This window comes from Candoia aspera, chromosome 4, assembly GCF_035149785.1.
Source record: "Candoia aspera isolate rCanAsp1 chromosome 4, rCanAsp1.hap2, whole genome shotgun sequence".
Taxonomy (NCBI): Eukaryota; Metazoa; Chordata; class Lepidosauria; order Squamata; family Boidae; genus Candoia; species Candoia aspera.
The window spans coordinates 65427699-65440352 of record NC_086156.1 but is presented as its reverse complement, the minus strand read 5'-3'; the positions used below and the strand labels follow the sequence as shown (position 1 = coordinate 65440352).

Sequence of the window (12654 nt, the reverse complement as noted above, 5' to 3'; positions counted from 1 at the left end):
TAGGAATGGTTGTGATTCAGGGTAGAGGTAAAGGGATTAAATTTCTTGGTAAATCCCTTTGAAGTTCCTTGCATAAAAATGAATGGTTTCAGGTCACCAGCTTTGTGGGTAGCAAAAGAGAATGAATCTTCCTTTTCTGAGAGCTTAACATGTGAGTTCATAAGTTGTAGCATTTGTATTTGGGTCCTTAAAAAACAAGGTTAGACAAGCTTTTGCTAAATATTTTGATGTCCAGTTAGCTGGATCACAGATGGTTATATTATGCAGCTTACCTCAGAAGGACATGGGCCATACTTGATCTTTTTGATGGTATGACAGATATCATAAAAGGGGGTCGGGTTTGGACCAAAATAAATACATGTAATTAAATACAATGGTCTCAGCAGTTGATGGCACCTGGCTGACCTCACGTGGGTTTGGAGCTAAGCAGGATCGGCCCTGTTAGTATTTCGACAGGAAAGTCAATTGAATTCCAAGGCTACATGTTAGACTTGGAAGTCCGAAACATTCTGGAAGAAAGCACTGTCAAATCGCTTCCATACTGTTGCAAAGAAAACTGCATATGCCATGACTATGAAGACACCAGGAGTCAAACCTGTCTCAGAGGCTCTGTTTCATTAAATACAATTACTGCATTTAATAGTCAGGGCCACAACTAGGGTCTGTGTCACCTGGGGCAAACATGGATTCTGCGCCCGTTTTGGCACCCTCCCAGTGCTCATTTTGGCACCCCACCAGCGTGGCACCTTGCAGCCCTGTTAATAGTCTTTCCCTTATAACTTATTCATGGGGGCTGCCTGCAACATTTGGGGGGCTTCCTGCAGCCCTGTGGCCTCATGTTATACGGTCCATGATTTAGTACAGTGATTTAGTACAATTCATTGAATCTAGGATTTATGGTAAAAAAGCACATAAGTTTGCAGAGACGAGGTTTTATAACATCCCAGTAGTATTTGTTTTTATTAATCCAGCAAATGAAAACAAAACAAAACAGGTTTACAACTTTTATTGTTAACTTTCTAGACTAAAAACTTCACTCACACACAAACTCACGCAAACCTACCCATTTCAAATTCTAGCTGGATAGGCTAAGTTTGAGTTCTAGAAGAATCGAGACAGGATGCCATACCTCTGTCAGTGTGATAGCTTTTACAACATCCAACTAGGCTAGGCTAATGCCAGCTTGGTACTTTTCTCGCACCTCATAGTATTCTTACACTTGAGGGCTATTGCCTCATGTAGTTAACATGAGAGCTGTTCCTTGCTTTGAGAACTGCTTTGTGATTTGAGAATCATCTTTTGTTGTGGCTTCTTAGAAATTTTCATTTGGATACTTTTTTACATACTGCAGAAACTGATATTTTCCATAATGGACCGTTTTGCTTCTCTGGCATGCTTTGAGAGGGTCCCAAGAGAGGGTCCCATCTTTTATACATGGCCATTCATGCCCTCATACAAACATGCAGGACAAAGTATATGTATATATAGGAATTAAACAGCTACAAATCAATGTACATGATAATTACAGGCCATCACTGGTAATAATGTGGTGACGGTATATGTACAGTGGTGCTTAAAAGTTGTGAACCCTTTTGAATTTTCAATATTTGTGCATAAATATGTCCCAAAACTTGATCTTTTCTCCACACAAGTCCTAAAACTAGATAAGGAGAACCCAATTAAACAAATGAGTTAAAAACATTATACAATGTATAATGTATACATTTGTAATGTATACATTATACATTACAAATGAGTATAAAAACATTCATTGAGGAATAAATGTGGAAATATTGGAAATTCAGAAGGGTTCACAAACTTTTAAGCACCACTATATGTTAGTGAACATGCTAGAATATCTTATTTGAATGAATAATAGTAGTAATTAAAAAATAATCCTGAGAAGTAGCCTTTGAATTGCAGTTAAACAAGCAGTCCTACAGTAGAACCATAATTACCCTGATCTTTCTGATTTAACATTTTTTTATTATTTGCTGAGAGAAGTGGGTAGTATGGAATACAAAGTAAAAATGGTAACAATTTGATTTTTCCTTGCTTTGTATTTTTAATGTAAGATGGTTTGCTGGATAGAAGTCTTATCATTGCAACAATGAATTCTAAATTGTTAAATTCTTTTTCAGCTTGATGACTGTGCACTGCAGCTGTCTCACAATGGTACCTACTTGGATTTAGAGTCTACCCTAGCTGAGCAAAAGGATGACTTGGAAGGTTTCCAGGGGGAATCTGCGTAAGGAATTAATTATTTTTATCCACCTAGGGTTAGGGTTGGTAGAGTGCTTGTACAACATCACATGCTTTGATACAAGCTTTAGAAACAGTTTTATTGTAATCTGACCAGAAAATTGAACAAAGTTGAAGATTATTGCAATGTGATGTATTATTTCATGTATACTGCAGAAAACAGCAGATAGTTAAAACCTCTGTTTTTGATATAGAATGATATACATATTCAATAGCAACAACATTTGGGGAATGTATTCTCTAAATTATTGGTTAAGAACTATTGGTTATAAATCTTTTTTGAGGGAAGGGGGACTAATATTTATTGAAAACATTAAGCTGAACCATAGAGGAGTTTTTACAGTGGCAAAGGTTTTTTATATGTTGTATTAGAGATGAGTGATGTTGCAAAACCAATCTGCTTTCATGGTATTCCAGACTGTCAACTGTCATTTAGACTACAGAATTTCCCAATTAATACCACTTTGTTTTAAACCTTACCTTAGCACGTAGAGGGAGATTCCCCCCCACCCCCAGCATCTTCCCCTTTGTAGAGGAAAAGGAGCTAAGGAACATTATTCCTGAGCCTCTGATTAAAGATTGGAATCAGTTGGAAACTGGAAGTTCCAGAGAAGCAAGCAGGGAACAGTTTGTGCCTAAGGAATAGTAACAAGTTTGAGCTAAAACTATTGCATAATCTTACTTTTATTTTGGAATGTATGTAGCTATTTAAACGTTATGGCCTTTGACATCTATTGTCTCTGATATGTATTTTCTCTACATAATACAATATACAGAGAGAGAGAGAGGGAGGGAGGGAGTTCAGTGGTAACATACAATAACATCTTACAGTCAGTGGGAGTATTTATTTTTCTTGTGTATATTTTCCATTAGAGATTTTCTTGAGATGCTGTGAGTTTCACAGCTTCGTTTTTTTTCCTTCTTCATTGATAGTTTTGCAGAATTCTTTACCTTTTCTTTTTTTAATTGTAAAGTTGATCTGGTATATATCTTATGAAATTGATTTATTTCCAAAGACAGGAGAGCTGATTTCCTAGTCACACATTTCACACTATGAGGCCAAGAGGTGGTACTATAGAATTTATTTCATTTTGATTAGCTTCTTTTTCTTGCCAGTAAGGTACATAGGCTATAGGGTTCTATCTCAGTCATATGACAAAGTTGGAAGGAGGATGCCATGAAAAGGCACCGCTCTGGTAGATAGGTGGTGGCAGCAGTAACTACAAAATAGATCACCAAAGGTGGAACAATTACAGTATGTGTAGATCCTGAGTGCTTCTGAGAGAAGAGACCTCCAGCCTTTTACTCTATAGTATAAAATATCTGATGACATCAATATCCAGTTATCTGAAAAAACAAGCTGGTAGCTCATGTCCCTGTGTGCTTAACTGGATTATCAGTCCAGGGACATTTGTTTCAACTGTATAGATGAATAGCCACATCATGGTTAAGTATTCTTCTCACTTGATTCCAGTTCTTTGGAATAGATTCCCACCAAGATTATATCTGAGATTGGATCACTTAAAAGTTTTTAAAAAGCACTAAAACACTTACTTTTCATGGACCCTGTGAAGTTTCTTTAAAATAAATACATTCTTACCTGTCACTTTTAATCTATAGAAATTAATGTATGTCATGGATCTTTTAGAGAGCCTTTATTTTGTATTATGATATTATGATTAATTGTAATATATTTTGTTTGGTGGTTTTACTATGCTTTGTGGTGAGAGCATAATAAATAAAACTACTGCTATCACTATTGCTACCCAACAGGCTCAGCCATGCTACTACAATAGGATATGCATAATGTGCTGTTGTAGCTAATTAATCTGAGCTAAACTTCAGCTGACTAATTGCTCCATCATATTTGTGGTTGAGTATCCTTATTATCTTTATTAGGGGATATTTGGAGAGAATTTCAAATGATCTTAAAGCAATCTGAAAAGATAAGCAAATTTACACTTACGGTGTTTATTTATTTAGCAAATGTATACAGTATGCTGCTCATCTCCAGTGGTTCTGGGCACTTTCTTCCTTGTGAAGTGAAATAGCTATGCATGAACAGGCCTACTGAAGCACCTAAGAACAATTTCTGGAATAGCCATGTGAACCTTGCAAATGATGTGGATGCTCTAATGACTTGAAAAAAGGTGTTTTTTTCCTGCTCTTCTGTGCTACATAGCACCTGTTTCAAAGATGTTACTCATTCCTGTGTTAAGCCCCATCTTAAAGTGTAACTTACCTTCACTGTAGCAGCAGTTTTTTCCATAATAGAGATAACCATCAAAGAAAAAAAAATCAAAATTGTTGATGTTAAAGATAACCATGGTAGAATATTCAAAAGCTGGCACTTAAGAGTGTGGGTAGACTATGTGGGAATATGGAGATAACTTGGATGCATTATAGAAGCTCCTTTAATTGGAGTGAAAAAACAATCAACAACAAGTGCACATTCACTGCCCATGGTGCCAGTGAGAGATCCGGAATACTGAAAGGATTGTAATTCCCTTGTCTCTCTCCAAGTACAAAACATTCAAAGGGTTGACCATAATGATTGATTCGTCAATAATAATTTGTCCTCAAAGTTCAGTTTAACTAAATATGAAATATTAAGCCTCAGCTGGTAGTTGTTCAAACTGAAAGGTCCAAAGATATTTTCTTAAGACCCTTATCACCACCTCCTTTAATATTTAATATTTACCATATGATTTATATCGCTGGAGAGGGCAACCATTCTGTGTAGGCTTTTAACAATTCTGGGGGAAATATCTTTTTCAGGGGCTTCCCCAAGTTTTAGTTGTGTTAAAGAGATTAGAGATCTCTTTATCAGTTCATTTTAGTCCTGTGCTAATTGATAGAAATTAATTTGTCTTTTTAATTTATTATACAGTATTTAGCTTTGCTAACAGCAGTATGTTGTATTGATAGTCTTTTAACTTCTTTACATTAACATAAACAGTGCTGATAGGTCAAAGCAAGTTCAGGTTGTCATTTCTGCTCTGAAAGACCATTTTTTATCATTGCAATGGGTAAGTCATTCAGTGCATAAAAATAAAAGCTGCAGTCATTAAAAGGATAATTTTTTAATGTAAAATGTGATAAAACTTTATTTTAGTAGTAGTAGTTTTATTATGATCACTGATGAAAAATAAATACAATTCAAAATTAGGATAAAAAACTATGGACTGTTATAAAATAAGATAAGATAGACAAGACATGAAAAAACTACAATACACAGAGCTAATTTGCTAGGATTTCTAAAATTATTAAACAAGTCAACAATTATTAAAACAAAAGCCCTATTCCTGTACTTTGATTCAGTTCCCCAGAGGTATGGGCCAACTGGTTTAGAACTCAGTTTAATGACAGTTAAAGCTTCCCCTGTACACCAGACTGCTGCCCAGAAGCTTAGCAAGTTTCAGTGACCCAGTCTGAGATTTCTAAACTCATTTGTACAGTTGAAGCAAGACAAAACATCAGAGATGGTCTAATCTCTGCTGAATTATTGAAGTCCAAGGCCAACTAGTAAGACCCAGTTCTAAGAAACCTGCTTGCATGTATAGACCATGTGGCTCAAATTCCCATAGATTAGGGCAAGTCTGTTATTGTCTGGTATTATTTAAGTAGTGGTTAAGGAGCTGGACTCAGATCAGGGACCCTGGGCTGAAGTTCACCCCTTGCCATGGAAGCTCACCAGTTGACTTTGGGCTAGTTATTCTGTCTCAGCCCAATGCATCTCATAGGGTTGTTTCAGGGAAAAATGGAAGGAAGTAGTGGTATGTATTTAGTCTCGAGCTCCTGAAGGAAGAGTGGAACATAAAGCTAACAAAGTTATTTCCATATCTGTCCAACTATTTCCTAATTTGCGCAGCAGATCTTGACTATATTGTTCTCTATGTAAAACCAAAAATAATTTATGTTCAGGGAATTTTGGTTTATGAATTAGATTAAAACAGGACAAGATGTTGGAATTGAAGTAATTTTTGGCAGTTTCTACAACAGTGCTTTAGTTTTGCACCAATAATATGATAAAGGGCTATGCTCTTTTATACAAATGTATCCTAACATTAAAGATTAATATTCAAGTACATTAGATTTTGAACTTAGGAGTCCTCACGTACTTTCATGTATACATTTCAAAACTTTTGGCTGTTCATTTGACATTCTCACAGTTAAAGAATTTATAGAATGAACGTAATAGATGTGCTTTTTGTATAGTGTAACATTTTTGGAAAGGATGCCAAGTTGAAGTTAAGTATATATATTAAAAATGGCATTAATAATAGCTATGGTACTTGTAGTGGGGATTTTGCGGGAAATGCTATAGGCCAGCGGTTCCCAACCTTTTTGGCACCAGGGACTGGTTTTGTGGAAGACAATTTTTCCACAGACCAGGTGTGGGAGGGATGGTTTCAGGATGATTCAAGCGCTTCCTCCTTTTCCTGACCTTTTATTCTTTTTTCTTTGCGCTGTTTGGAGATAGCAGCCAATGGGCTTGCTTTCTCTGACAGGAGGCATTGCTCAGGCAGTAATGGAAGTGATGGGGAACGGCTATAAACACAGGCTGTAAATTCGCTTGCTCGCCCACCACTCACCTCCTGCTGTGCAGCCCAGTTCCTAACAGGACATGGACTGGTACCGGTCTGCGGCCCGGGGGTTGGGGACCCCTGCTATAGACCACAGACTGGGACTGAAGTTTTTTCTCTCTTGCAGGGGAGAATGCTTTTTATGCCAAAATAACAGTGTCTTTCCAAACATAATTGAAGATACCCATTTATTTCCTGTGTCTTACACATATAACACAATACATACATGCACACATATACATGTGCTATACATAAGCTTGCATGCATGTACCTATAGGCACAGCCTTCTCTGCCAAATCTATTAAATTTATCTTATTGTTCCCCTAATACTATCTTCTACCATTATACATAAAATATCTAAACTCTTAAAATATAAAAAAATACAAATCAAACTGTTTTTTCAAACTAAATATTCAGCAAACGTACAAGGGATAAATTCTATTATACATTCAGTTTAAAGACCTTTAGGATCACAATACATATCTTTCCCCAGTAGTTCCTAACATTCTTAAGAAAACAACCCAAATAATGTTTCCATTTCTATTGTCAATATTAATATTATTTTGAATAAAAAGAACATCCTGGGTATTCATCTTAATCACCAAAACCCATACCAACCAAAAGCATAAAAATTTATTCCCCCTCAAAGAAAAAACAGAAGAATCTAAAACATCTCTTATTCTCTTCTTTATAAAATACATATCTAATCCCAGTACTTCTTAACATTCTTATACAGTCATTCTAAATAACAAAAAATATCTTCATCTCATATATCAAACATAAAAAATAACTTATTACTAATATTTTAAAAATGTTACCATTATTGATATCAATATAACCTAAAGTGAGAATTACATCCTGGGCAAAGCAGTCATCTTAACCGTCAAAAGTCCATCCAAACAAGCATAATTAGAATTTATTCCACCTCAGAATAAACCAAAATAAACCAAAAACCATTTAGTCTCTTATTCATTATTACATATCTTAACCTTATACAGAGAACGTTTCTGTGTGCTTCTTTTCCTCCTCTCCGCTTTTCTTTTACAGACAGGACTGAATTGCCCACACCTGTATTCATAATCTGTCTTGGCTAATAATAATTAATTAATTAATAAAATGTACTTTATTAAACATTAAAGTATATTAAATTTTATCATGATACCAATCATATTAATATTTTTTTGGCGTGATACAGTAAGAAGAAGTAATAACTTTAGTTAAAACTGGAATGTTCAAATACAGCATTAATAATATCAGGGCACTTCCCTTCAACAAAATACTTATTAAGAACTGAAACATGTTCACAAATATGTTCAACATCTCAAGAAAATGGGTCCTTAAATTAACTCCACACCGACCACCTTTTCAACCACTTATGTTTCATCATTCTTATGATGAAGATAAAATTAAGCAGTGTTAGAGAAATTCAAGAACTTTATTATTTTTAAAAATATATATGTTGTAGATATTCGTAAAACTGGAGAACAAGTTCAGAAAAATTAGGAAATTTGGCTTTTTCATGGTTTTAGATATATCAAATTCTGCATTTCACTGCAACCCAGCAGTTCGAATACAAGCAACGTGCTATGTCTAAGTTTGAAATTAGGTTAAATTCACCACCTAATAGGGAGATAAGAGAGAATCTCAAATATTTTCATTACATTCTCTTAGAAAAGAAGGCAAAACTTTTTGAATGGGTTTAAAGCGTATGGGAATCAGATATATAAGCCTCTTTACTTCTGACTTTATAGTTACCCAGTTGGCACAGAGAACCACTGATACTGAATTCTGCCAAACTTAGAGAAAAGTCTATGAAAGTATTTCATAGATTGCATTTATAATCAAGGAAACTTAACATGGTAAATTATGTTATCAGTCCCATGTGTTTGAGAAAATGTAAAGAAAAAGGTACATATTAGCATAGGTGGTAAAATTGTTCAATTATTTTGGACTGGCCTTTTTATTTATTTATTTAATTAATTTTTATTCTGCCTATATTATTTTATAAATAACTCAAGGCGGCAAACATTTTTATTTATTTATTTATTAATCAATCAATCAAATTTATCACCGCCCATCTCCCAGGAGAAGGGACTCTGGGCAGTTTACAATAAAACATACCTAATACTCCTTCCTCTTCCTATTTTCCCCACAACAACAACCCTGTGAGGTGAGTTGGGCTGAGAGAGGGTGACTGGCCCAAGGCGGGACTAGAACTCACAGACTCCTGGTTTCTAGCCCAGCAGCTTAACCACTAGACCAGACTGGCTCTCCTATTATAAAAATAGGACAAATCACAACTCAGAACTATTGTACACCCTAAGCTGGCCTTATTAAGGGTTTTTTGGATTGTTTGATAGTGTGTTTCGATCATACTGTCATACTATCAAATCATACTATGAACATAAAGAATTGGGGAGGCTGTGCTGGTTGCAGCCAGAAAGGTGGTGGAAAACAGAAAAGGATATCTATCTGTCAGTATTACCATAATGCAGCTGCTGAGTTTTATTCTACCTGGTTTAAATATCAATTATGTGCAACAAAAGCATAATGATTGTTTAATACCCAGTTCTAGGTTCCTAGAAATTTAATTAAGGCTACATGCATTTTGCTTTTATATTACTATTTTATATCATTGTACTGTAAATAAAATTAAACAATATGTAATTATACTTAAATGTAAGTATAATTTTAAAGTGAAAATTATAGTACTGATACTGTGCTGAGTACTGTCATTAATATTCATATATTAATTTGATTTTAACAATGATCTCTAGTTTTAAAAGAACGTAAGTTATTTAACTTAAATAAAGGAGGGGAGCAATACCTGGAGAGGCATATCTGAGGAAAAGTTGAAAAAGGTACAGATTTCAGCATAGAAAAGGGAAAATAAGAGAGAGAGGATATGAAGAGTGATATGGAAGAGTGAATGTAATTCTGCTTTATCAGAACAGTAAAGTTGTAGAAGTTGTACAAAATATTATTTTGGTTAAATATTAGGTAAGATGTTTTAACAGTTTGGTCTACAGAATCAGGAAGGCAGGGAAGAAGTGCCCAACTACCTTCCTTCCCTCCTCAGAAATCCATTCTGAGCATGCAGGCTGGAAAGGAGGAACAAGGTTTGTTTAAAAAGTAAACTCCCACACAAACTTGAAGTCCCAGATCTCTGCCTTCCCTGTTAGGATCCAAAGAGTCTGTAAATAACTTAGGCAGATGGCAAAGCCAAACAGGTTTGTGTGGCTGCAGCAAGTGGAATTGGCAAAGAAGACAGGATGCATACATTTTGTTTGCTGCTTCCTGAGTATACTGTATCAGTGGCAGAGTATGCTTCTCAGTGACACAGGTATTGCAGTTTGACCCTCCTACACTTGGAATCCAAATTGCATTCCATATCAAACTCTTCCTATTCTCCAGGTGAAGCTGAAGGAGGAGGTGGGTCAGATGAAAGTAAAGAGCATGAAAGGCATTCAAGGACCAAAAGATAATGGTGGAAAACAGATGTATATTTATAGTAGGTAGAAACTGCAGGCAAAAGACCTCTCTGAGCTGCTACATAGCTGGACTACTAAACTTGGAATTCAAATTTTGGAGGGTCTTCTTGCAGTAAAGATCAGCTGCATGCTTGTAAGAAACCTTGAACTGGCTCAGCTGTTCCTTGAGATGTCATGATGCCTAAATTTCCTGCAGAAACCTTGAGGCCTCAGGAATGGGGGAAAGAAGAGACAAGACAAGACAGACTCTGGCAGAAGTCCTGGGTGGTAGCCAGAACAGGTGATGTGCAAGTTTAAGTATGAATACACAAAAAAAGCCATAGGCAGAAGTTTAGGCAGTTGGGCCCATTGATCTCATAAATGTATTTTCTTTGTTTTCAGATGTATAAATACTACCTGAATACTTCTAATTTTAGTTGAATATGGGATTTGGCAAAATATTAATTAAAAAATAGCACTTGTTTTCTCCAGTTAACTCATAGTGCAAATCAATCCTGACCAAATCTTTAAGCAAAAATGCTTAAAACTGTTATTAGGATTATGACTGCAGATGTCATAATACATATTCATGTATGGTTTTTAATGGAAGAAATGATATGTGATTGTCTTTAAATTCATTAGATATCATAAGATTAGGTAAATCTAAGTTTTTCTGTAATTACTCTCTACTATGCTTATCACATTTTTTCTCTGTTCTCATCAGGAGGGGCAAAAAACACAGTATAATTCTGAGAACCCAACTTTCAGTCCGAGTCCATGCCTGCATTGGTAAGTGTGTATAGCAAGTTTTAAATAGAAAAATGTATGAAATATCATGGAAATACCATCTGTTTAATGTGTACATACAAGGAAAATAATTGTAACAAAATTTCAGTGTTTGATTCGAGGCCTAGCTATTTATGGACTTCCTGTGTCATTCCACAGATATTGAACTCTTGAGTTTTACGTACACATTGCTTTCAGGATGCAGTGAAGTTTCATTTTTGTGAATGAGAATATTCTTTAGATTAATCATACCAATCCTTTATGAAGCTGTCTTCACTATTAGACATCACCCTAGTTTATGAAAACAATACATGTTGAAAGAAATCCCTCTAGGACTATAAACTCTAAGGATAATGGAATTCGTAGAGTTTTCAGTATTTTAGATCAAATAAGTCTGAATGTGCTTCTTTATCATTTTTCACTCAGGTTTGCTCAATCTTTTATTCATGAATTAGGAATTTATATTATTTTATTTGTAGTGAAAAGAAAACACATTTCTCTTTTTCAGATTATGTATACTTTATAAGTATACATGAATAGTTATAATTTTTCTTCAGGTCATTTGATCAGCATACTTGTAGTGCCTCATTAGATTAGGCGTGCTGTTATTATATGGTGAACTACAGAGCTGCCAGCAGGCAGCAAGCTATTGTATTTTAAGAACAATACTTTCAGTCTTGAATCATATCATTATTAGCCAGTCAAACTTTTATTAGAGTAGAGGCAGCGATAGAAAATATTCAGTGTACAGTATTGCAATCAGAAAGAAAGCCAAGTAAAACCAGTATGTAGAAGGCAGCTCATGTGTATAAAATCTTATTAATTTAGCCCAAATCAGCCTTCCTTGGTTTCAGTGCAATGGAATTTGCTGCATTGGATGTTGTTTAATAAGATTTTCCCGCCCTTCTTGAAATCCTTGGACCTGCTCATACTGTAAGAATAACTTTGAACAAGCACATGCAAAGCAGTTCAGATATGTCCCCCCCCAATACTGTTGTAAGTTAAATTGCAGCAAACAGCAGAGCCCTATAACACCTTACAGGCTAGCGTATGTATTATATTACATCAACACTTGGAAAGCAGGTTATGCCTCCTAGCATACTCTATCTGATTCCCAAACCCGCAGGAATTGGGAGGCGTAATCCAAGCATGTAAAATGAGTGCTAGTATTATTCCTACCATGTAGCCTGTAGCCTTCACTTGACATCTCCTTCAAATTTGTTGGCATTGATTTGGGATGAGGCTGAAGATCTGCCAAGTGAAGTTGCAGTGAAGTGAGTGAGTTATTATCCAGATGTTCCCTTTGAGCGGTAGGTCAGGGAGTGTGTAAGAAAACACCATTGTTTTCTCTCTCTTCATGTTTCTGTCATTCATAGTTCCACCTCTTGTCCTTTGTTTCTCACTCCTTGTTTGCTGTTTACACTTTTAATATGGGAGTTCTCTGCATTTGTGAACTTTCTGAAGAGTGAATAGTTCTCCTCAGGCGCATCTATTGAAATTAGTTTGCTGCCAGTTAATATGCTGGACTCTAAACTGGCTAGTCTTTATTG

At 35.5% G+C, this 12654-nt stretch overlaps 1 protein-coding gene across 1 annotated transcript in view; it reads left to right on the top strand.

The window, feature by feature from the left end:
* FHOD3 (formin homology 2 domain containing 3) overlaps nt 1-12654 on the top strand; it is a 311906-nt gene that overhangs the window by 35697 nt on the left and 263555 nt on the right. Inside the window, exons 2-3 of the mRNA XM_063300332.1 lie at nt 2142-2248; nt 11043-11107. Coding sequence (XP_063156402.1) covers nt 2142-2248; nt 11043-11107 — 172 coding nt within the window. The remainder of the gene's footprint in view (nt 1-2141; nt 2249-11042; nt 11108-12654) is intronic.